General features: G+C 45.0%; 1 protein-coding gene across 1 annotated transcript; it reads right to left on the bottom strand.

Moving 5' to 3' along the window:
- Positions 1-368: 368 nt before the first annotated feature.
- On the bottom strand, positions 369-17,680 carry MSL2 (MSL complex subunit 2). Its single transcript, XM_084292157.1, has 2 exons — positions 17,520-17,680; positions 369-5,470 (listed from the first exon to the last, which is right to left on the bottom strand). Exons 1-2 carry the CDS (start codon positions 17,659-17,661, stop codon positions 3,873-3,875), a joined length of 1,740 nt encoding a protein of 579 aa, XP_084148283.1. The 5' UTR covers positions 17,662-17,680; the 3' UTR covers positions 369-3,872.
- Between the last annotated feature and the right edge of the window lie 8,137 nt (positions 17,681-25,817).

The following is a 25,817-nucleotide window of genomic DNA, read 5'->3' as shown; positions in this document are numbered from 1 at the left end:
AAAGTCCATTAGTTTCACTGAACCCCAAGCTTCTTGCTGTGCGAGAAGTACTTGCCTTTGAAAGCAGGGTTTTCAGGTTTTATTTCAGACTGCTGGTACATTGCATCTCTACAAGGTTCTTTTCTGACAATTCAAAATTTGATGGTACTTGGGGGGGAGGGGGGAGGTCACCTTCGTTCCTTTTCTGTCTTACGTACACAGGAACTCCACGATGACACAAATTGAAGCAGCTGCAGAAGACAGCATCTGTTACCTGCCTCCTCCGTTTGTGGGAGTGTTTTCAAATTCGTGTGTGTGCACAAGAACTTCTGCAGGGAGTTCAACAGTAACAGAAGAGCCTGCAGCGACCCCACCGTTCCCAGGTACCGTATGTTAGGGGTGGACAGGTGAGAGAACATCACCTGCACGAATGATCTGCTATGGAGCAGCCAAGTCAACACAAACCAAGCGTTTGTTTCCCGTTTCACTTCCCTTCCCCTCCTCCCTCCAGCCTTTAATTCCAACCCAGTGATTTCAGTGATGCATGATACATGGAAAGAGCCTTTCTATTTAAAATGAAAGTTTAAATGTTTTCTCTTTCTTGAAAGAGTGTCCTCCATATGTTCGGATTGAGATGACCAGAAGCACTAGGCTAGCTTTGTACTGGTACACATCAAAAATGATCAAAAGTTTGCCCCTTCCAGAGGAAGCTCTGTTCTTTCCATCTCTTCAAGACATTTCCAGGCAGGAAGACTGCCATAGCAAGGCATTTGCTGCTTTTTCCTTCCAATCCAGCTCTACAAACAACAGAATTTGATTAAAGTTTGGAAGTTATCACTTCCTGAGGCGGACTGGGAAGAAGGCTGAAGTATCACACCCTTCCAATATGAAAAGAAACCCCCGAGTAGCCTCCTCTGTGCCAGCGCTGAGAAAAGTTCCCTTCATCAACAGCACCACAGCAGGAACGCCAGGTCGGCAGCAACAGGGGAAATCCCGCAGCCCAGGCCAGACAGGCTAAGCTAGAGCTAAAATTATCACTGCAACTGCTCTCTGTCAGTGATTCCCCAGTGCTTCTCCACATATGGCCAACAGGGAGCGAGGCCTTGCCGTGGGTTATGCTGGACGGAGTTTTCACTTAACTCCTTTTGACAATGAGCAACGGTGGGAAGGTCCCCAAACACCACGCTGTAAGGTCCCTGTAAAATGGAAACTAAAGCTTCTTAAACTAGAACCACTGCAATTCTTTTCAGAAACATTATGATCCTTTCCATCAGTCAGCTTATTCAACAACTACTAGCCGGGAGGTTTAAAAGAAAAAGCAAACCAAACAAGCCCTAATTTAAACAATTACAGAATTAGTCATCAACAGACTAAGTAGTATTTAGACAATAAATTCAACATATGCCACACTGATGCCCTTAGCAGTTGCAAAATAGAATTAGAAAACTAACATTTATTAAATCAATTAGAATTTTAATATACATTTCAAGAACGTGGCAGCATAAAAGGAAATGTTTTTAGAAACAACCTGAATCTACCATTTGCACTTTTACAGTAACGATCAGGGCTCCCCTGTCAACGGTTCCAAACACACTTGACCTAAAACACCAAATGTTGGTACCATATTCAATGCAGCAGTGAGCAATTGAAGATTCCAAGTCCTCCTGCATTTGTGGAGCGAAGGTACTACGCACAGAATGTAATCCAAGTCCTAGTAAATGTACCATCAACAATCCCAGCAAAACTTAACAGTTCTGCAAAAGCATTTAGGAACAACCCATGCTGCACATCTCACTCCCCTTAAACCACACTCCGGGTTGGCTACTTCTCTTACACGTAGCGGACTAATAAACAGATTTACATCAGTAGGTCACGACCAAACCACCGTGTCAGAAAATGGTAGGATCCTCTTGGGTCAACACAAAAATCACATACAAGTTTAACTAAATACATTTTAATAGGACATCATTAAATCTCATGAGGGCTAAAAAACACAGATCTTAGGTACTTGGGTTGGCAAATAAAGACAAGAATACTAAGAAGCATTTTCCACCATTTACTCATTATCAAAAATATTTTTCAACTCTTCTTGCAAAACAAAAACAAAAAAGTACAGACTGGACACGTACATCACATTTTTCTTCCTATGGCTTTAACCCCCCACCCTACCCACCCCACAAAAAAGACGGGGGGAGAAACAAACCAAAACCAACAAAAAGATCTGACCACATTCACAGAAAATGACACCATGGTACACTACAAAACAAAAGGAGGTGTCATTTGTGTCCAAAGGTTTTTGCTTATTTCTTAGGTGAGTAACCATCATTGTATATGCTTTGTGCCAAATCAAAATACACCTAACGTTAGGTCAGAAAGCGCTGCAGATTTCGTTAGATGAATTAAAGGAAAGATGGAAGCAGTTATAACTAACTTGAAAAATTCACGTACTATTTAACATGCTGTTGAAACAGGAATTGCCTTTTAAATTAGAAGGTAATGTTTTGTGTTCTAGTCAGCCCATTTGTGCTGTATCATTCAAAGAGGAGAAACTTCCGCTTTCACAAAGTAACTGATTTTTTTTTTTGGTTGCCAATGAAATCTTAAATGCAAGACTAAATGCTTCTACTCTAATTTAGGAATTACGATGAAATAAAACTTTTTTTTTTTTTTTATAAAGCTGCATTTCTACAAAGGTGCTTTCATTTTTAATGCTTTTTGAGATAAGCTCTTTGCCAACTTTGTGTTATTTTTTCCATTTGAAGCCTTTCAGCCCAGGTCAAAAAGCATCACCCTTTGAAAGCAACTTTCAATACATCACAGAAGAACGAAATGGATTCTGGGTGAATTATACAGATTGATTTCTAAGGTCAGATATTTTGGATATTTGTTAGATAAAATAATCATCTGCCCCAGCTGAAAGATACCTGTCAGCAAAGCACTACCCACAAGGTAAAAAAATCAGCAGTGGTAATTGCTGGAAGTCTCTGTATATTGCAGACATTGCCTGGGGCGGGGGGAACAGCCACAGAACCTCTCTACTCTGTAACCCACAAAAAAAAAAAAAAAAAAAAAAAAAAAAAAAGGAGAATGGTGCTAATAAAACTAGCTTTGTGTATAACCAATTTTCCTGCCCCAATCAAAATAACAACATGTCAAACAAACGGAGCTGGCACAGGGGCAATGACGGATCAGGAAAACAACCTGTGGAATTGTCAAGGAAAAAGCAAACGCTGGTATTAATGGGACAGCACACTGGAGCCAGCAGTTCAACCTTCACGTCTAAGCAACTGATCTTCCTGACCCTTGTTTGGAGACTGACTCTTTTGGGGCTATTAGCTTTCTCACTATATTCCCAATCTTTTCATTTTTAAACTGCTCCATTGCCAATTCTCACAATCAAAAGTTACCCAAGGGCCTTTTCAGACTGGTTTCCCCAGCTTAAAGCTGCATTTCCTACAGGAACACTAGGTGATTTTCTAGCAGTAGTGTCTGTAACTGATTGATAATTACTTTTCTACATCATAATCTAGCACAGTTGAAATGGACTAACTAGATACCACTTGGCTACATTTATGCGGAAGCTTTGACTGAGCACAAAGCATGACCGTGTACAATGAGGTTAATATATTCCTTGCCAAAGATCTTGTGATAAAATCATTTACATCAGCAATTCATCTCAAACTATGAGGTGCTGTAAGAACTAGAAAACAGTTTTAGGGTAACTCCTCCATTATCTGCAACTATTTCCCAGACACTAATACACATAACATAGCAATGAAAAACACTTGATACAAGTGATCTAAACGCAGGAGCTCCAGCAAGTTAAACAGAACCATAGCTGCCTTAAAACTGTCGCAGTTCCCCTACTGATGGCAGGGAAAAGAAAGAAAGATTCAACAGTCATATCTCATGTCTATAGCTTCATCCAAGCTTTTATCATCGTGTGTACTGGCAGCTAAAAACGTCGTTACTGGTGACCCTGTCACATTGATTACACTGGTGCTTGTGCTGGCATTGCGCACCGCAATGCTTGTCACATTAATGCCCAAAGTAAGCCTAGTCTGCTCCAAGGCCTTTTCTGGCACTGCAAATGCCTCCAGCTTCTTCTCCCCGTTAGCCATATAGGAGTTTTGGCAACCACGGCATATGCAGTCAAGGCAGGCTTTGCGGTTAGAGTAGCAAGGGCAGCGTTGGCCACGGCATGTAAGAACACTTGGATTTTGGGTGGCACGACCACATTTACACCCTTTCTTTTCTTGTGGCTTTTTATACACAGTTTTTGTTGGGCTTCCTGGCATAACGTTACTGCTAGGAACTTTCTCCTTTGCTTTGTCTTTTGTTTTCAGCACTCCCGGTTTGGCTTTTGGGTGAGATTTCTTAGGGGCATGTTCTAAATTCTTTTTCATGCTTTTGTTAGACAGGAGCACAGTTTTACTGATTTTGGGAGTAGTGCCTCCGTTAGGTACAGTTGCAATAGGCTGCAAAGACATTTTGTTTTCCTGTTTCACTGTTACAGGAGCCGACGCTCCCAACGTTGGGCCACAGATGATGCTGGAAATGGGCAGAGGTTGAACCTTTTCACTGTCGCTTTCCGACCGAGACCGCTTTCTGTTTAACTTAACCACCTTAGGCGTTGCTGCTGTACACGAGATTCCATGAGGAGAAGCATCTGAGGACATGAAAATGTTATGGCTAAGGGGTGGGGGAGAAAGTTGCAGGAAAGGGCCATTAGTCATGTTTGTCTCCAAGCTGGGCTGCAAATTAGAACCACAGACTTCGGTATTTGAAACGGTCTCTAAGCTCCGTAGAACTTCCTCAACACTAAGGAGAAGCGATCCACCTGGTTTTATGTCTTCGCTGAAGCTGCAGATGTCAATGCCTGTTGTACACAAGTCACTAGTAGAAACGGTATCACACACAGGCTGCAGGCTGCTAGAGATATCTTCATTTTTTATATACTCTCCAGTACTACACACATCAATCGTGTTCGTGTGTTCAGGAGAAGGGATATTCACTCCAAGTTTATCCACTGAAAGCCCATTACAATTGGGCAACCCGTTGATAACAGAACCTCTAACATCAGCGTTGTGTGTGCTTTCAGGTACTGACGTAAAACTAGCTGGAGGATCGTTTGTAAGTTCTGAGGTTGAAGGTACTGGGGAATGTGTCAAACACAAAGCCAAGGCTGTATCGGAAGATTTTTCCGTTTCTTCGTGGAGTGGTGATCCATCTTTGAGCAAAGCCAAAAGATCTGCAGAACAATCAACTGCTTGGATAATATCTCGTGCCAGTGGAGTTTGCGTTATGTATTCACAGAGTTTCTTATAGCAGTTCACTAAAATGCTTAGCTGCTTATTCTCCTCAAACTGTTCGTAGTCCTTGCACCAGCTACATGATGGTTTCATCATCATCTTCTTGCCTTTACAAGGTTTGCAGACATAATGCTGACATGTGGAGTTTGTGGGAGCAATAGGGTCTTGTAGCAAATTTCCTAAGGGAAAAAAAAAGAAAGACTACAATGAACTCAAGCCACATTTCCAGGATAACATAGGATGAATTCCTTGTAACATAAACCAAAAAAAATGCCTGAAAAAGTTGAGCAAGTCACAAGAAAACATACCATCCAAACAATAGTCTAAAAATTCTCACAGCTGCCATATCTGATTTTAAAACATTAGAAAAAAAACACAGAGGAACATCCCACCATAATTTGTCATGCTGCTGCAGCCTTTAGAAACCCTCTTAGCTAAAACAGTACCAGCCCCTTCATTCCCTTCAGCAGTTTCTTCCATTGAAAGTTACAAAACACACAAGATTTCTATGAATTTTCCAAAAGTGCAACAACAAACCCCCATGAAGAGCTACTGCAGAGATTTTAATGAAATTAGTGAAAACAAATGGAAACTGAGCAAAGGGAAACCCTAAAAGGAATGTAAAAATGATGAAATACCAACCCCAAAAGGAAAGAACACACAGCAGAGACTTTGTTTTACTTTTCATTTGGCCGGGACTAAAAATAGAGCATAGCTTTGTGACAGTCAACGCCATGAATAAAGCACAAAGATTTCAGCTTTGTGAGCAACAAGAACAGTTAAATGCCCCCCACGAATTCTTACAAACACCAAATAAAACACCTAATACTGTATTTCAATAAAAATGAATATAAATATATTTATTGCTCCTTAATAGCTAGCTCTTGTTGCACTTTCTGTTTTGGCACGGGGCGACTACTAACACGTCCTAGGGAGCGGTGGCTCCCCGTTTCCCAAGACACAGACACGTAACAGTGAAATAACACCTAAGATTGTAGTAGTCACAGCCATGATGCTTAAATACTTCAAGTATCAACAACAGCTCGCGTGTCCTGCACAGGGGTGAAGAAATCAGAAAAGATGTTCTCTGAGATCTTACTGTTAAGAAAAAAAATTAAAAAAAATCAGTTGCTAATGGACTCAAGTCACCTGACAGCACGGGCATTAGACACCTAGTGCTGAAAACCTGTCAGATCTCTGGATCTCTGAAACTAGGTCTGGAAGGATGTTTTTGCTTATGTTAAGAACCAGCCCTGTAACACATAAGGATAAAAGTTGAAATTCTGCATAGAAATAATCCAGCTAGTAACTATATCCATAAAACAACAGTATTGCTTTGTTACTTTTAGCCAACTCTAGGCCAGAAAGACATTCTAACTTCTAAGTAAACTTCAGAGTATCTATAGCCAGCTACAGAAGCGGGCTTCTTCCCCTTCTTTCCAGCAGCAGATTTTCAGCTTTGATAAGGACTGTCTCCCCGTGAGGAGCCTTTGCTGGATGAGCTACAGCAATCAGTGAATCCTCTCCCAGATTTCCCACCCCAGTACAAACATGCTGTTAGGAATAAATGAATAAAATTCTGCAATTTGGGAAGAGAAAGCAAAGTGCATATAGTAAAACAGACTGAGATAAAAAGTCCTAATCAAAGGTATTTTCTCTCATCAGCTGCTTCCAAGGAAATTTTAATCATGTGAACCTTCCCTTCTGGATTCTCATGATAGCCCTTCAGAGGGATACAATTTGCTGAATCTAGCTGAGTGCACCAACTTATGAACTACATAAGAAAAAACAACTTTTCTGTGTTGTATTAGCTTAGTCTAGAATCCAGTCCGTCAGGCAGGAGAACAAGACCTGCTGTTCTGATCCTTAGCTGCAGTAGCCTTCGAACACAAAACTTGCCCCTACACTCTGTATCTTTTGCCCAAATGTTCCACCCCTTTCCCAACCAAGCCCTCCCTACTCTTCACTGCTGAAAATTGTTGAAAATTCAACTTTCTGTGTGTTTGAAGTAACAGGAAACTTGCATTAGCACAGTCATTTCACGACAATCCTAAATTCTGTGAATGAGCTGATGGAGACTATCTATCCCCTGTTCCCTCTGAAGCCCAAATCCCTTGATACTTGCAGCAGCCCTCCTCTGTCCGAGCCACCTTTCAGCAGAAGTGGCCTGATTTAAGCTGAGTTTTGAGCAGCAGATAACAGGGGTCAGTGCCTAAGGCATCATTGTTTGTGTTTTGTGTTTGTTTGTTGTTTTTTTTTAAATACATTGAGGGAAAATAGATTCTTTATAAAGTTACCAGGTGACGGACATCAACAGAATGACAAGTAAGAACTCATTACACTGGAAGTGGAAGAGTGACCGTACAGAAATAGGCAGGATTTGATCACAGCTACCTAAAAGTGATACAGGAGGAACAGCAAATAGAAGAAGCTGCAGAACAGCGAAAGGTTTAACACACAATTACAGCAATATTTGGCTGGAAAAACGCATTTTATGACCAAAGATTAGATATTTAACTTTTCTTTGCTCATCTAATGAGGAACTGACTGAGGAACGCTGACCCCAGAAGACCCTACAAAGACAACAGCAAAACCCTCTTTGAGCTAAGCAGTGAAGATTTACAGCCAAGAAGAACCTGAAGCCACACAATGTAACCTGCAATGAAAATGCTGAAGTTCCCTTTCAATGACACTATTTAAACAGCAAGGCAGGCAGAGATGTCCGTGGTGGTCATCAGATAGGATTTGCGTTTGTGAGCAAAGTCAGGAATTTCCATTGGGGAAGAAACAAAAGAAAGCTTTAGATCACACCAGCTGGTCTCACAAGCCATGTCCTTAGGCAGAAGGAGTTCAACGACTGTCTGGCCCTTCAGGATCTTGGGTATTCCCACCAGGCACAGCAGAAACTCTGCTCTGACCAAAGCAAGAGGCAAACGTCCGCAACACTTCTCATTTAATGCTCCGAGACTGCAGAATCCATTATAAAAGTGCGCATGCATCCACAGCACTTCCACCACCAAAAGGCCTCCAGCATTAGCACCCAGCGAAACAAAGCAGCTGGGTGTGCGCCTTGGTCCTCTTCAGCCTTGGTCCTCTACAGCCTGGTTTTGCTACTTGGAGCTACAATGATCAGTGTGTGGCAGATTACCAAGTATTAAAATACTTACAGATGAGATGAAATGAACAATTTACAGTCACAATTTGACTTTTAATTAGATTTTTTTTTTTTTTTTAAATCTCATTGCCAACTGTGCATTTCATTTAGCCCCAAAAATTACACTTATCCCAAAATAAATTTGGCTGAAACTGCTGAATGGGTACGAAAGCTAAAAGAGGATACAAAAATCTGGAAGAAACATAAAATAATCCAGAAGCTTAGAAGAGAAAGACAGATGGACAGACAAAACAAAACACTTTACATGCTCCCCAGAGGAAAGAACACAGTGAGTTCTACCCTCAGTAAATGCCAGCAACCTACACAGAAGAGACATTGGGAATGCCTGAACCATGGGAATATTTTCAGCTTGAGCTCACATCTCATTGAATATTCATTCTGCAAAGTTTCTTTCTTTATGGATTCTGTGGCACCTATCACAGGTCAGTTTTAGTACTGTTAAACTTAAAAAAAAAAAAAAAAAAAAAAAAAAAAAGACGAGATGCAATTTCCAGAAATTTAGATTTCATTAGTTTTAGTATTTGGGGAATGCTGTTAAGTCAACAGCAGTGTCCCAGAAAGCCAACACCTGAGCTACTACCAAGACTCTGGAGGTACTAAGCTTTGGGATATTCCAAACCTGTGGCTCCACAGGCTCCCTGGGCATAACATTCATTGCTGCTGCAAATTAGCAAAGCCCCTCAGGTAAGACTATAAACTTCACCAAGACAATACAACGGAAATGATTCGGAGATGATCCAGCCCATCCTCAAACTCCTAAGAACGACCCCACTGGTCAGACCAAAGATCCACCTAGCAAGACCCCTCTCCCTGGTGGCCCAAAGCAGATGCCGTGGGCACAGAGTAGGAAGGAGGAAACAAACCCCAAGTGCTTGCCCAGCCTTTGGCCATCACTCGCTGAGATGCTCCTCATGGGAGATGGCATTTCCACGTACTCAGTAAGCCTCAGACTCTCTCCAGAGGTTTGCCTCCCCTCCCAAGCTATTTAACATGTTATCAGTCACAACAGGCTTTGACAAGAAGTTCCCTGGGCACCGTGCTGAGAATAACCTTTTTGCTTTGAATCGTTACTCCGGCTGGTTTCACTCGGCAGTCTCTGGGTCGCGTGCTGGACGAGGCCGCAGTCGGTCCCTGCCCCTCCCCTCCACACCACCGCGGGTCTCCCAGCCACGTACTGCATTTCTGCACCTTCTCCCTCCCAGAGTGAGGGGTTCTGGCAGACACAGCTTCATTCAGCGCCGCAGTGAAGTTCACTGCTACATTCTCTATTCAGTTTCTGATTTTTAACACTTGTTTTACTTTCGATGGATAGCCAGTACTGAGCTGACACTTCCACGCAGTTTTCTATTGAGAAGCCAAGATCTCGCTTTTGGCTGGTAGCCATCAATGGTGCCACTTTCTATACATTCACAAATTTATTTAAGTCTGTAAGATATAAAACCAATGAGCTCTGAGAAGTTTGTAATATTTTTCTCCATGTTTATCATTCTATATTTATCTGAGCTAAATTTAATTTGCCATTTTACTGTGCAGTCATTCATCCTCATCAGATCCTGCCACGTTTACTCAATGCAGACCTTCATTTTTACTACCCTAGATAACTTGGTATTACTAAACTTCACCTCATTTCTGCTCACCCTCTTTTGCAAGGGGGATATTAATACACCAAAAGCAAAATCATGTTCTTACAAAGCCTCCAGTAAGAGGCTTCACATTTCCCTAAACAACGTCAGATCTTAACTACCCTACTCTCCGAAAGGTTCACCAACATCTACTCGAATATGAGCACTTACACTTCATAAGCAGCATACACAAAGAAAATACTGTTAATATATTATTTACAAAATACCACAGCTGTCCTGGAAAGGCTGCTGCCAGGAGGGAGGTCATTTAGACCACAAGGAATACTTCCTATTGTGTTCCTTAATGAGCATTACTTCACAGCTGCAGGAAGAAGGGAAGCATCTGCAAATTGTATCTCACGGACCAAAGGAGGAGAAGAATTGGGAATCAACATGACTATTAGGTGTAGTATCCAGCAAATGTGCTCCAAATGGGCGAAATACACAAAAAAAAAAAAAAAAAAAAAAAAAAGAGGACCTTGATTCAAAACAGGCCATCTCCCTTCATTCTCATCTACCTTGAACAAAGGCAGAAACACAGTGCCCTAGAAAAGGGGGTAAACGCCCCACACATGAAACGCCCCTGGCAAATCCTACTGTAACTTTACATACTTCATTTTTAAAGACTTCAAGTTTTAAGACTGCTGTAACCTGTTAAATCCTATTTTGATGAAGCCAACTGGGACAAAATTACGAAGTCAAATTTTGTTACGAGTATAAATGAATGTAGCACTGGGGTTAATCTCAAGTATTGGTCTGCCAAAACAAAATCTTTAATCCTCAGTTGCATTCACATCACTAGAAGTGACCCGCACTTTATAGTGCACAGCAAGCAAGTGGAAAGCTCAACAGCCACAGCCATCTACTGCTTTCACTCTGCCTGACGAGCACAGGGGATTCCCAGCTGCAAGGAAGGGATGAAACGAAGAAGGACACCTAACCTAAGCAGGCTTTCAACACCTAACTTGCAATGACTGCAATGGCCACGGTGGCAAAGTTTTGCTGTAACGATGTCATCCAAAAGTCAAGGCTGCTATATTTTAAGAGGCTTTAAATGGCAATGTTGACACATCTACTGGGGGTACAAGACACTTTTAGCATGCTTGCATACACTATAAGCACTCAAAAGAGTTAAAACATGCTTTGAACCTTGTAGGCCTACTTAATTATCACATTCTCAAGGCAAACAAGAAGTAATGAAAACTGTTTTTTCCCCCCACCAAACAAAACATCTTATGCCATCAAGGTGAACTGCACGACCTTCAAGACAACTGCTCTTCAAGCCCACTGGAGAAGGAGCGAGCACTGGGCCATGACCACAAGGCTCAGGAGACGGAGATCCACAAAGTTATCACTGAAGGACTTCAAAGCAAAATCTGTGGTAAAAGCTGGACAATTCTAACTCCTTGGAAAGTACAGTGCTCGACGTGCTGTGCATTATTTCTCAAGTTACATGGAAACGTCAAGAATCTTTTTTGGCCTCATGCAGAATTCCAACCTAATATCAAGCACCTCCTTACTCCGTATTTACTCAAACTAGCCTGTAAATCATAACATAGTAAGAAAACAAACCAAAGAAATCTGTGTTTGGACTCCCTAAGTCCATAGACCTGGGCAATTAAGTTGTCCCAACAAAGGTGCCTGTTGGCAACATATTAACTTTTCTTTAAACACTCTGAAACGTAATCCATTTAATCAATATCCTCAGGCGACCATCAGAACTAGTCCATCTCCCATTACCTCAATGAGAAACACACCAATCAAGTCAGAAGACAATACCGTAACCCTCGCTTTGCCACCTCCTTTTCAAGTCTGGCACCAACCAGCCCTCAGGGTGGAAACCACAGAACTTCTCTTCCTCCTATGCTTCCAATTTTGTTTTAAGACAGGAGTATTTTTAGAGTATCTTTCGTTAAGAAACCCACTGAAATTCAACTGGTACAGCTTTGTGTTGTCAAAACTCAGGCAGTACAAAGCAGACAACCTTGAAAAAGCACTTCTCCCAAGAGTCACGTGTAGGGTTTCAAACAGGAAAGGGAAACGGTGAATTTAATTGAGGAGATAAAGAGGAAGAAAAATCAACCAACATGATATTGGCTAAAAATTGGTGCATTCAGAGATATGAGAGTGGAAATTTCATAGGCTGGTTATATCCGAAAGCAGAAGGAAAAGAATACTTGCAACAGAAGATATTTTATAGGTACTTTGTCCTGTATTTCATGCTCCGTGATAGCTGTTTCAGATTCTGGTTATTTTGCACATTCTTCAGAAAGTCAGAAGTGTTTTGGTAACCATTGCATGTAATTTTTAGGGGGGAAATAACACACTTAAAAGCCACCCATACATGTATGTGATAGCTGGACAGTATTTTTTGACAGTTAAAATGGAAAAAAGAAGAAAATGTCAACAAAAAATACCTAGAAAGAGTCACCAACGCATATTACTTTCAAACACAAAAGGCAACTGATCTGGCACAAATCAGCCTTCACCCTCTCTAATAAAAGGAGAACAGACAAAGAATGAGAATCATACCCTCCATTCTTCCATCACAAAACTTAAATATGCTTTTTCTCTTTAAAACACTGATATCCAGGCTTAACTCACTCAGGAACGGCTCAAGACCCAAACAGAAAGTCTAGTATCATGCATATAATTATGTTTTTTAGCAGTGGGAATTTGTTCCTTCCTTTTTTTTTTTTTTTTTTTTTTTTTTTTTTCCCATCTCCATGACAAGAAATTGAATTTTCTAGAAGTTTTATATCTATTTAGGTGTCACACAACAACCCTTCCTTCTCCAAAGGACGTCGCATAGCTGCTGCATGCCTCCAATTGCCTCAGTACCATCAGCAACCCTACCACAGTATGGGATACCTCAGTACCACAGGCCCGTAACTCGCTTGCATTCCACTGGCTTCTGGAGCTTCTTCCCTTAGGTAGAAACGCTCATTACGGAAGTTTAAAGAAATTGCTCTGCTGTTAAAAAAGGCTACTTCACAACTTCCCAGTGGCAAAGCACAGCCCAAAGCCGTAAGCGCTACTTGGGATCCGCAGCGGTGCTGCTGAGAGCTGCAGACAGACAAGGGGTCTGGAGGAGGGCACGCCGCGGAGCAGCGCAGGGCGAAGCAATGGAAAAGGGGCGAGGAAGAAGAGGAGGAACCATCACCGGGCTGCCAACACAGACAGGGTAGAAGAGAGATGCAGGTGCTTACACGACTTGATGTAACACCAGCTCTGGAGAAAATTCAAACCTAGCTAGTTGAATCAACTCTGTAAGGCTCAACTTCTATCTACAGCATAAAAGTTTCAAAAAACAGGCTAAAACATTTATACAAGAGCAGCCTGGAAGTAACATCCCTATACTGATCATCAAAGAAAAGAAAACAAGTCAACAAAGTACTTCTTTTTATTTAAATCATGCCATTCCCATGCTGGCAGTTGCTTCCACGATGCTACCTGACCACGGAGCCTTCAGCCCCCTACCTAAAACTCTCCGGAGCTATTTCAAAGCATCCAGCGGAGCCGTGCAGGGCACCGGTCAGCACCACCACATTGTTTCTTTGTTCCTTCCCACCCCTTAATCTCTTTGAAGCCACATGTTGTCTCACATCCCGTTACTTAGATTACAGGATGCTTAGGACAAGAGCTTGGTTCTCATCCTGCATTTCCACAGCCCCAGCAGCCTCTGGGTGCCCGCCCCAACGCGGCATTATGCTGGAGCCCCGCAACCTTTCCAGCGCTTCCGCATTCTAAATCGGCAGCGACAATCTGTCAAACGTTTTTAAATATCCGTCAGAGGTTCCAGGGTGAAGTCTTCCAAGGATAAAAAGCTCAGCTGATCTGACTGGCAAAATCTGTCACTTAAACATTTTAACTGAATTGCAAAAAAAGTGTGTTAATGTGGCAGAGCCAACTGAGATTCTGAGTGACTTGCAGTAACCTACACAGCATTCGAAACAGAGCGAGTCACTCTTAAGAAGATTTTTATCCCAATAGGCAGTGTTTTTAAAACATTAAAGTTTGTTGCATAAATCCTACAAGGCTATTTTTAAATGAAACGAGGTATCAGCACGCCGTTTAACAACAAGCACTTTAGTCTAGAGGCTGAAATGCAGATTTCACGTCCTCAAAACACGGATGGCATACACCTTCTCTCTAAAGCACACTCAGAGGAGTTATTTTTAAGTTTAAAAATCTCTAGGAAACGTCACCTTACGCATCCCATGAGGACAACACACTGCCTACAGCGCTGTCTAGAAAACGAGCGCATGACCACACTCACATCCCAAAAGCACACACGCTGCCGTACCATCGGGGGAACTGCACCTTTCCAGCCCGTTAGGTAGGAGCCGTTACGAGACCTCAAATCCACCCAGAACAGATCTAGCTGACTGATTCACAATGCCAGGCTGTATTTACGTTACAGCTTTCTGCTGATGTAAGTTTGGGCGTGCCAATTTGAGTCTAAAATCATAACTTTAATTAGAACTTCATAATTACGTGGGTCCAAACACTTCTGCCACCCCTGCTGCGAGAGCTGGTTTAAAAATCTATCAGATCAGAAGAAAATCAGCTGGTTTATGTCTAGTGCATTGAGAAAATAGTGAAAGCACAATACTGTCAGCTGATTTACGTAGCTGTCACCTCTAAAAACACTTCTGTAAAATTAAACGGACAGTCTTGACTGCAGAATTAATACCTACAGAATAACAGAGCATTGCGGGGTGCATTCTGAGAGATTAAATACTGCAGCTGATGACATGAGGAACGCTAAATTGGGGAGTGAAATCCCAAGGGAAGTGCTAGAAGTCCTGCACGGGACTTGAGCAAACACAACTCTGCAAAGTGCAGGGGGTTATGCATCACTGATAATTCAGGCAGCATTTCTCCAACAAAGCATGATTTTTAGACCTTTACAGTCAAGACCTCATTTCACCAAGTTCTGGGCAAGGAAAGCACCGGACACGCGATGTCCCATGTACTCAAACCCGCACCCCAGCATTTGGATCTCACGGTTTACGGACTACAGATGGGCAAAAAGAGCAAATGTCGGAAAAGCTTTAAGTGTGTTCAAAACAGACTGTTAGGTTTTGCATGGTCAAAGCACCCACTTCTGTGATCAATGACATCTCACAAAGTGATCTTTGCCTCACTACTTCAACCTTTATCTGTCTAAATGCTGTCTAAAATTAAAAAGGTCCTGATGGTTGGAAGGAAGGCAGAAGATGGGCTTTAAATGACCTCACATAGCCAGGAAGCGTAGCAGCTCTTAGCCCCCATGTGTACAAGAAAAAAAAAAAAAAAAAAAAAAAAACGTTTTGGAAATACCGCAGCAAGGTCAGAGGGCTGAAGAGAGAAGAGGCACCAACATTCACCCATGACAGAAGAGAGAGAAAAGGAACACAAAAAGCAAACAGGAATGTCAATTTGCCTTTACCAGTCTGAGCCAAAGATTTACGACTGCTGGTTGACACCAGCGCGGGCAGTTCTGTATCGGACAGAAGCGCTCTCCCATGACTAACTGCCTGCAGGTTCAAGAACAGCACTTCACTAACTCTGCAGGACAGAAACTGTATTTTAGGGTCTGGGTGCATAGCACCCAGCCTCATAAAGAACCAGGAACTTGCTGAGGCCTCTGTATGCTACTGGGCCACAGAGGTCCAGACGCTGAGAGATAATCTTGGGGAATCACTTATAGACAAAACATTTGAAACAAATAACAGCTACAGTTATCTGAAAGTCAGACACAGCAGGGAAAAAAAAAAGCCAAAGCAGCAACCCTAAAATTTGAATAAAAGATGAAGCAGAACCATCAAGAAGTAGTCTGTAGGTCTGAGTATCCACAGATGCACGAGCCCATAGAAGAAAACCTAAACGAGCACAGGCTGCCCCCTCAAACTGAAAGTGACAGAAAAGCCACGCAAGAAAACTGAAGAGGGGAAAAGTAGCTCAGGAATTTGGGCAGGGACAAATTATAGATAGACGATTCCAATAGCACAGAGTGCAAAAATAAGACTGCAAAAGGCCAAGAAGGAAAGAAGTCAAGGCAAGGAGAACAAAGAATGCATTTCAGAGGACTGAGCTCAGAGTGGAGAGGTCCGGCAGTACAGTAGTGAGTCCCTATGGACACATAAGAGACACACAGTCTCTACATAAGTATCTTAATAAAATAATAATAATAAAAAAAAAAAAAAAACACCACAGAAATATTAGTATATTTTTAGGCAGAAACTAATGAGTGAGCAAAAGCAACAATGATTTATGGAAGGAAACACAGTTAAACGTTGGAAGTAACAGGGCCTAAGGTAATACGTGAAAGATAAAGAGCCGAGTTGCATTAATACTGACAGTGGTTATGCGAGGAAAAAAAAAAAAAACTTAGACAAATTATATCAGGAAATGACGATGCCGTGATCCTGGGAACAGGCTCCCTCTTTCCCAGTACAAACTGATCTCTATTTTCTAAGACTCTAAGTGGGAGGAGCTACCGCTACAGGATAGGAAGCCTCCGAGACTTGTTTAGCAGCCTCAACAGTTGAAGTCCCGATCTTGTAAATAAATACAACATTTAACTTCGCGAACGCCACTAATTCGATTAAGCCTTGCCGGGACCACACACGCTAGTAAAGAAAAAACACCCGCCAGCGGGAAGGCCACGAGTCCCGCCTGGGAAGACAACAAAAACACACGCAGGGCCGGGGCTCGGGATCAGCGGAGAACAACAGGACGCACAAAGCCAGGGCTCTGACAGCTCGGCCGCCCTCCCGCAGCTGCCTGCGGGGCGAGCTGGCGGCGGGGGCTGACAGCGCACCCCGAGCCTCCTGCCCCGCACGGCCACGTGCCCCCAGCTCAGGGCGAAGGAGGAGGCAGCGCCGAGGTTCCGGCTGCCTGCCTCTCTGCCCACCAGCCGCAGCTCGCTTTTTATTTTTTATTATTATTATTATTTTTTTTTTCGGGGGGAAAAACGCAGCGGGGAAACGGCGGGAGGCTGCCGGCCTGCGTGCTCGCCGCGGCGGTTGTTGTCACGGGCTAATTATCTGCTCGGCGCACTAACAGCCTTCGGATTTCTTTTGTGCGCTTGACATTCCTGGCCCTCCACCTGCATTACTTTGTGTTCTTTACGTTTTTGGGGGCGTGTGTTTGTGTTCCTTCCCTCCACCCCCCCCGGGCTCGGCCCACACCTGCTCTCGGCCCCCTCCTCGGCACCACAACCCCCCGCCCCCCCCCCCCGCGACCACCCCCCGATCCCCGCCGCCAGCCGCACGCCCCCTGCTCGCCTGGGGGCAGGGGGGTGCCGGGGAAGGCGCCGCCCGGAGCCGCCCCCACCGCCCCCCTCCTCCCCGGGGCTCCCCGGTGGCGGTGCGGGCAGCCCGCCCGAGGGCCGCGCCGAGCCCCGGGGCCCCGCCGCGCCGGGAACAAAGAAGGGTTCCTCACCGCAAACGCAGCAGGAGAGGGACTGCCTGAAGTAGGGCAGGAGCTTGTTAATCTCGGAGAAGGACTGCGGGTCCCCGGGGTCGTAGTTGAGCACCAGGCGGCTCGCGGAAACGTAGAGAGCAGTGGCGTTCACCGGGTTCATCGCCGCCGCTCGCGCGCCGCCGGCTCCGGGCCGAGACGAGGGCGCGGGCCGGGGCCGGGGCCGGGGCCGGGCCGGGGGCAGCCCGGGTGTCACCTTGGGCCGGGGCCGCCCGGAGCCGCGCGGCGGCGGCGGGGGGGGCGGGGGGGGCAGCGCGGCGCGGGGCCCGGCCCCGCTGCTCCTCCGGCCCCGCCGGGGCCTGGCTGCCGGGCGGCCGCGGCGCTCCGAGGGGCGGCGGCGGCGCTACTCCAGGCCGCGGGCCATGGCGGGCCGGGCCCTGCCGCTGCCGCTGCCGCTGCGCTCCGCCCCGCTGCGCTCCGAGCCCGGCCGACGCGTCCCCGGGGGCGGCGGGGGCAGCGCGGGGCGGCGGCGGCGGGGCCGGGCCGCCCGCTGAGGTGAGGGGGGGTGGGGGGGGAGGGAGGGAGGCGGATGCACCCGGGCCTCAGCGCGGCCGCATCACCGCGGCCTCCTCCGCGGGGCCGGGCCGGCGCTCCTGGCTGCGCGGCCGCGGGGCGGGCGCCGCCGGCGGGGCAGGGTCCGCCGCCCGATCCGCGCCGCGATGGCGACGGCGACCGTTACCCAGCGCCAACCGTCACTGCGGGGCCATCGCCGCGGCCGCCCAGCGCCGCCGCCGCGCATGCGCCGCCGCCGGGGCCGGGGCCGCGGCCCCCCCCCTCCGCCTCCCGCCTCCCGCGGGTGGGGGGGGGGCAGCGCCCTCTAGCGGGGCCCCGCCGCCTCAGCGCCGTCCCCTCAGCGCCGCCGCCCCGCCCCGGGCACGCCGCGCCTCTGGGGGCGCCCCGCGGGCCCCGGGCAGCCGTGAGGAGCGGGGCTGGTGACCCCCCCCCCGGTGCCAGGCGGCGGTGGGGGCTGTGTGCCCGCAGCTTGTGGCGTCCCCGCTGCGAGCAGCGCTGAGGGAAAGGCTCCCCGCGCACAGGCCCCGCGCTGCAGTGCTGCCAGCGCCACCGAGGCAGAGTTCTGCTTGCGAACGTGCGTGGCCCTTTGGAACGTTCTCTGACAGAACTTCTGCTCTCTCCGTGTTCACCTAGGTTTGCCCGTGCTGGAATAACCTAGGAGTGACGCAGGGACTTTTCGTTGTCCCTGGCTCCTCTCGTGAATCCCCCAGCGTCCCAGCCCACCGCAACGTTAACATGCAAACAGGACGCAGGAACTTAGGTCTTGACTCCAACTACACACACACGGCACTTCTGGTCTTTGTCGCTGCACAGCCACATTCCATAAATAGCTTATGTATCAAACCACGACAACAAACTGAAGTAACATTCAAGTATAACACCAGTATATTCTCCTGTATATGTCCCTGTATCCCATCTTCTGCCAGAAACGCATACACACGAGGGGTCCCTGGCACCAGACACAGGCCAACACACACCTGCTTTAGTCCACCTAGTCTGCCTTTAGCTCACCTTACAAGACTTAGGTGCAGCTTTCCAGGGTAGATTCAAACTTCCAAGCATTTCAGCCATTATCCCAATCCTTGTTGTACTTTCAAAGCACACCCCTCCCAAGACACCATTTCCCTGCTGCCATCACAGCCCCTAGTACAAACCCAGTGTCCTGAATGCTTTTCTCAACCCTTCCCTGACTACATCCCTCTGCTCTGGCTGCTGTCTGATGAGCTAACTTGACAGCTGACATCCAAAGGGTTTTACCAGTCTTGTCTGACTTCTGTGATGTAGTCCTTCAGGACATTGTGCATGACCTAGATCGAGCAGTTGGCATCTGTAGTGTTCCAGGACCAAGCTTCAGTATCCCCATCCACAGCTTTAACCTTAGGGTGTAGATGGCATTATTCTTACATTTTGTGATGGACATAGGTTGGGGTTCTACCTGAGAACAACTGCAAGCCTCGAAGGATAGTTAATGCAAGCTTCCTGTAGAACTACAAGTAAATCTTACTCTTGAAAATTACAGTAATAACCTAATACAAAAATGTGATAGCAAGACTGGGTAGCTGATACACTTCTGACCAAGGAAAGCCCATGGTGCTTTTTTTTTTTTTTTTAGGTATTGCCAGTTGATCTGCTGCATCTGACTTTTATTTTATTCAAATTCTTGACCTGAGGGTCCAGGTTTCTATTAGCGCAGTCCAAGAGGCAGATATAGTTTTTCCAACCTCTGTGATTGCTTCTATCAGCATCACTGTTCTCAGGAACAATTCCTGAGGCCCTCAGCTGTTCGTGATCACTAGGACACAGAGTAGTACAATTTATCTGCTTGAGGGTAGGAAAGCTCTGCGGGAGGATCTGGATAGGCTGCACCGATGGGCTGAGGTCAACTGCATGAAGTTCAACAAGGCCAAGTGCCGGGTCCTGCACCTGGGGCGCAATAACCCCAAGCAGAGCTACAGGCTGGGAGAGGAGTGGTTGGAGAGCTGCCAGGCAGAGAAGGACCTGGGAGTGATGGTGGACAGTCGGCTGAATATGAGCCAGCAGTGTGCTCAGGTGGCCAAGAAGGCCAACGGCATCCTGGCTTGTATCAGGAACAGTGTGACCAGCAGGGCTAGGGAGGTGATCGTCCCCCTGTACTCGGCTCTGGTGAGGCCGCACCTCGAGTACTGTGTTCAGTTTTGGGCCCCTCGCTACAAGAAGGACATGGAGGTGCTTGAGCGGGTGCAGAGAAGGGCGACGAAGCTGGTGAGGGGCCTGGAGAACAAGTCCTACGAGGAGCGGCTGAGGGAGCTGGGCTTGTTCAGCCTGGAGAAGAGGAGGCTCAGGGGCGACCTTATCGCTCTCTACAGGTACCTCAAAGGAGGCTGTAGCGAGGTGGGGGTAGGTCTGTTCTCCCACGTGCCTGGTGACAGGATGAGGGGGAATGGGCTTAAGTTGAGCCAGGGGAGTTTTAGGTTGGATGTTAGGAAGAACTTCTTTACCCAAAGGGTTTGTTGGACACTGGAACAGGCTGCCCAGGGAAGTGGTGGAGTCACCATCCCTGGGAGTCTTCAAAAGATGTTTAGATGTAGAGCTCAGGGATATGGTTTAGTGGGGACTGCTAGTGTTAGGTCAGAGGTTGGACTTGATGATCTTGAGGTCTCTTCCAACCTAGAAATTCTGTGATTCTGTGATTCTGTGAATTAATACTAGGGTCTAGTTAGGGTCTTCCCCCCTTGCCCTCAGAGGTTTGGCTGCCTGCCTGAGCTTGAGGCCAGCTCTGATGTGGTACAGCTGTGTGACCTTGGTCAGACTGCTGAGGAAAGAGCCCTGTTGTGAGAAGTTTCAGCTATGCCCTCTCTGTTTTGCCCTAGGAGCTGCCTCCAAGCTCAAGACCTTACCCTTTCCTGAGCTTTGCTGTGCCTGGCCTGCTGATTTCCTGCTCTTACCTTGGACCCACCTCATCACTGCGGAGGTATGGCAATTGCCGGGCTGGCTCTTTTTGCTGTTGCTGGACCTGTTCTGCTCTTTTTGTTTGGGTACTGTGGCACTGTGTTTCTTGTCAGTGTCTGTACTGCCCCCGCCTGCCTTGTTGCAAGCTCCAGGCTCGCCTTCCCCTGTGGGGTAGCCAATTGTGCAGCCCCCTGGTACTAAAAGCCTTGTGGTGCAAGTATTCCTATTGCTTGTCTATCTCTTCAGCTGGTGGTATGTGCTGGATAATAAGCAAGCCCTGAAACACTCAACAAACTATTTCATATGCCAGTGGAAGCAGCTTTCAGTAGCCTTTACTAGATTGGCTATGTATTTATAAAGTTTATTGAGAATGCTACTTAAAAAAAAAAAAGTTCTTATATATTTTCCTTGTGTGTAAAAATCAACTCAATATTTCAGACCTGGTGCTGTTTCAGTGTACCAAATTCCTCAGTCTTGGCCAGCAAATAAGCACCTTCTCTTTACAAGGGGGGTTAAAGACTACCCATCAGCTACCTCTGCAGTTGCACACCCCTCCCTGCCTATCTGACTGACCAGCCCTCAGGTGACTGTGGTCATGGATCAATGCGTTATTTGGTCGCTTAGAGTCTGAGCTGGTGTGCTAATCTTTTGATTTACAACCTTTTGTCTATTTTCAGTGTAAAATGAATCAGAATAAGGTTAGAATAGGGATGTTATTTCATTTCCAGTTCCTTTGAAAATTCTGCCCATGGCTGCATTTGGGAAGAACTAGACACTTCATTTAGATTAGGTTAGAATATGGCCTATGAACTTGTTTTAAGCCTTTGAGTCTTTACTACAGACTTGAACAGAATAACTATTTAGATCTCAATGGATGGTTCATTGTAAATGTATTACATAAACCATGAGGTGATGGAGCTCCCTGTGTCAAGAGATCCTTCTGTTGTGAAAGTGGCATATCCTAAACCATATAATTAGTGTAGTGCTGCGTCTTTAAGGGAAAGTCACTGACTTACTAAATCAGCTGAAAAGGGAAAGAAAAAAAAAAAAAGTGACCATGTATGCTGCTCCAGAAAGCCTGACATGATGAAACTGGTGGTTTGGTGTTTTGTTTTGTTTTTCTCCAGACAAACAGGAGACCAATGGCAATGACAAACTTGATTCTAATTGCTGGCTTGTTGGGTTTGACACATGTTTTTCTCTGTGTCATTGTGTGCCAGATATCATGAAAAGAGAGACAGGGTAAGACTGGAGTGATTGTAACAGTCACAGTCTAACATAGTCAATGGTGCTTGTGTTTTCAGAGCCAATGTTATCAATTAATTAATAATAATAATAAAAAAGGCAAACACTAATAAATACTAAATCACAGTAACTACAGAAGAAATGAGCAAAACCAAACCTTCTCACAGCTTCCAAGAAAGACTAAGACTGAGTTTTGCCAAAAAACAATCAGAAGGAAGTGAAGATGGTCAGTGTTACTCTGCAAAGCTTGTGGGCCTTCCTGTGAGGTGATCCTTCGTTACCTGCACACCCCTGCTACCATCCCAACAAGACCTCAACAAAACATCAATTACCTTGTTTGTGCCCTTTCCTTCCTTCCTTCCTTCCTTCCTTCCTTCCTTCCTTCCTTCCTTCCTTCCTTCCTTCCTTCCTAATTATTCTTCCATTTTGTCGTACAAAAATATCTTTTTAGTTTTGTCACCCCCAAATGTCTGAGGTAGTATAAAAATGTGACTTCAGAGTCTTGGTAAAATGGCATACAGGCATCCCCCCATCCCTTGGTTTTGCCTCATCTTGCATTCATGAATGAACAGGAGACTTTCCCATTGTAACAAGTTTTTTTCCCTATGTGTCCAGAAGTGTTCTCACGTGTTATTCTGGAGTGGCCACATTTTCCAAAAGGAATTCCAGTTGCTTACTGGTCTAATATGAGGGTCTCTCTCTAAGACTGGTTATCTTTGCTTTGAGAAGGTCATGCCTTCAATGCCACGTCTAGGGATATCTTATTTTTACAAGCTATAGGAGGAGCTGTGGTGGCCCTTTATTTCAAGTACACATCTATTTATGAAGAAACCAATCCCTGCTTCTTTATTGGAGTCTGTACTTGCAACTAGCCTTCCAAAAAAAAAGAAAAAAGGCATCTATGTAATCAAGCTCAAGACCTGAAGCAGTGCAATGCAATTTGTATCTTTACTGGTACAGAGGAATTCCCTGTTCTAAGCTAGAAAGTTTTTTTTTTACACTGTTATTGAATGTTGAAATACACAACCCTGAGCAGTTCTATAAGAGTATTTGTTAGGCCCACCAGTGCCCTGCAACTGTGGTTACTTTATTTTTAAACTATCTGCTGCTTTACAGAAACACCTGATAACCAAGCAGGAATTTGTTTCTGGTTTGGATTCATAAGGCCTTGACACTTCATATTCCCCAGGAATTTTAAGGTGCTGGGGATCTCAGTACAAATGTTACCCTCTCCTGCTGCGAGTTTTTCTTGTTGTTGGCTACCAGCCAGTCACTCACAATTCAGTTACTTCATTTGGGTGATGAGTTTAAAAGGAATTATAATAGACTGAATTTGTAGGACATGTTCCTCAGCATTTATTATTCGGTACAGCTTTTCTCCTTTGCAGGATGACTGTTGTCCCAGCACTTCACGAACCTGAAACAGGCTAGTGGGTGTAACTGCAATCTCTTCTCCAGCTGTGTGAGCATGCCTGGCCTAATAATTGTTCTATCTGAATCGGCGTCAAGTACGGTCACGCATTTTGCATATCATATTAGATCTCTGGTAATCAAGTTCCTCCTGTTGTTATTAAATTGTGTAGGTATAGGCAGAAGCCATGGGGCTGATCTTTGTAACTCCCAAGTTCTGTCAGATGAGATCAATGAGATCAATTCCTCCTTTTTCCAGAACTGGGCCCTAGAGTTTTTACTAGATGCTAGACATGTTCTATGTTGAGCTACTTTATATTTATAAAAGTACCCTTTTCATTTTTTTTTTTTTTCTCTTCCCTGTAGTGGTATTTAAATGAACTGTGTGTTTAGACTATATTGTGGCTAATGTAAAAAATAAATCTGTTTACTGTATCTTTGAAAATGTCACAAAGCAGATTTCCAACATATGTATTAGATGTGGAATGATACTGATAAAGCTCACAGCTGTCCATCTCCTCACTGAAGCTGTTTCCTTTTTCATGTTATTGCCAAACAAAGAAATAAAAGTTCTTCCAGCCTTTTCTTACAAATACAGTACTGCAAATCCAAAATCAACTGTTGTTACTTCAGGCTCAGAGTTCTTGTTATTTTCCATGAATGCCAGGAAAATCTCAGGGCCTCTTTCAGTTCAGATGAAGTGCCACTTTCTTTTTGTTCTAGCTTTCCCATGCGATAGCCAGCTCAGGATGATGACTATTTCCAAGTCACACTGCAAGAGCTCAAAATCAAAAATCAATTTGGTCCTTTGAGCAAATTCTGTTTTTTTGCTCCTCTCCTTTTTGGTCATCCCCCAACTGCTCATGAGCAGCAATGTTGACCAGCACTACAGAAACTGCCACAAAGGAGCCCCTCTTTCAGAAACATGGGCTATTTTTTAGCGTGGTGGTTTAACTATTATTATTATCAAAACAGGGATATTCTGACCTCTCCCCTTTGGATCTGAGTTGCAAACAGGACAGAAACACTGCTGGAAAACACTGGTCTTACTAATTTCCTTGACTGCTTAATTACCCCTCCAGGCGAATACATATTACTGTGACTTCCTAGATCTGCATGCCCTCCGTGCACCTTTTCTTTGACTAACACATTTTTGACCTTTTGTATTTTAATGAAAAATCTTCTGCCTGATGATAGTTAGATTGCTAATTCCCGTGCTGTTTTTTTCTTGGTTTTGAAGCTGGAAGACTACAACTGCCTGTTTCAACAGATACTTTGTAGTTACTCCCCTGACAAATGCTTTATCTTTACTCAGAGGTCTTCTGACAGAGTCTTGAGAAAACAGTACAGACTCATTATTTTACCACATCAGAAAAAAAGAATATAAAGTTCTCAGTTTTAAACAATGTAATACCAATATTTGATAGCAATAAAATATACAACTGAGACAACCTTGTGTTGTACAGCATGTCTGAAGTGATCCCTGATCTGGTTTTAATATTTATGAATCCAGATTTGTCTTTTTATCTTGTCTGAGGTCTGCTGATTTTTGTGAATCTCTAGCTCATCTGTGCTGTGAGTTGGTTCAGCACCTGGGCTTCCAGGAGCGTAGGAGTCCTGCCAGAACAGGACTTTCACTTTAGTTCAGTTTGGAACAGCACATAGCAAGTAGAGATGATCTGGGATTAGCACTAATTATTCAGGCTGATTCTGGGCCAAACTGCTAGTGCAGAAACACTTGCTCACCTCTGCACGTGCTCCACTGCTTCATTTAGGTTTACTGAGAGTGTTGCTGTACATACTTTGCTGGGAAAAAGAATTTACCTTTTATATGCCCAAGTTACCCCTCTGAGTTAACAAATCAACCAACAGTCATGACCTTGGGCCATTTCTTATAGGAATATAAATTGATGATGGAGCTGTTTTTTATTGACTGCTTCTATTTACCAAAAATATACACAAATTACCGTTTGCCTGAACATGATAAAATGGATAGCGGGAGACTGCTTTCTCGTGGTTCAAAGCCCTCTTGTAACTGGATTTGGCCTCCAAATCCTTTCTCCTCTTTCACTGAATTGTGTTTCTTGAGAAACTACCTGGGGAATTTTTGTTGCTGACTGCATGGGTAACTGTGACATTTCTGTCACATCTCTAAGACAGTAT

This window comes from Netta rufina (assembly GCF_964035555.1).
Source record: "Netta rufina genome assembly, chromosome: 9".
NCBI classification, from domain to species: domain Eukaryota; kingdom Metazoa; phylum Chordata; class Aves; order Anseriformes; family Anatidae; genus Netta; species Netta rufina.
Note: the sequence above shows the minus strand (reverse complement) of the source record. Positions and strands in the feature narration are given on the sequence as shown.

What these genes read in the sequence shown, in the direction of transcription:
- MSL2 (XM_084292157.1), bottom strand. Translation starts at nt 17,661, where the DNA reads ATGAACCCGGTGAACGCCACTGCTCTCTACGTTTCCGCGAGCCGCCTG. An exon ending in CCTCTCCTGCTGCGTTTGCG is followed by an intron (nt 5,471 to 17,519) that starts GTGAGGAACCCT and finishes TTTTTCCCTTAG; the next exon opens with GAAATTTGCTACAAGACCCT.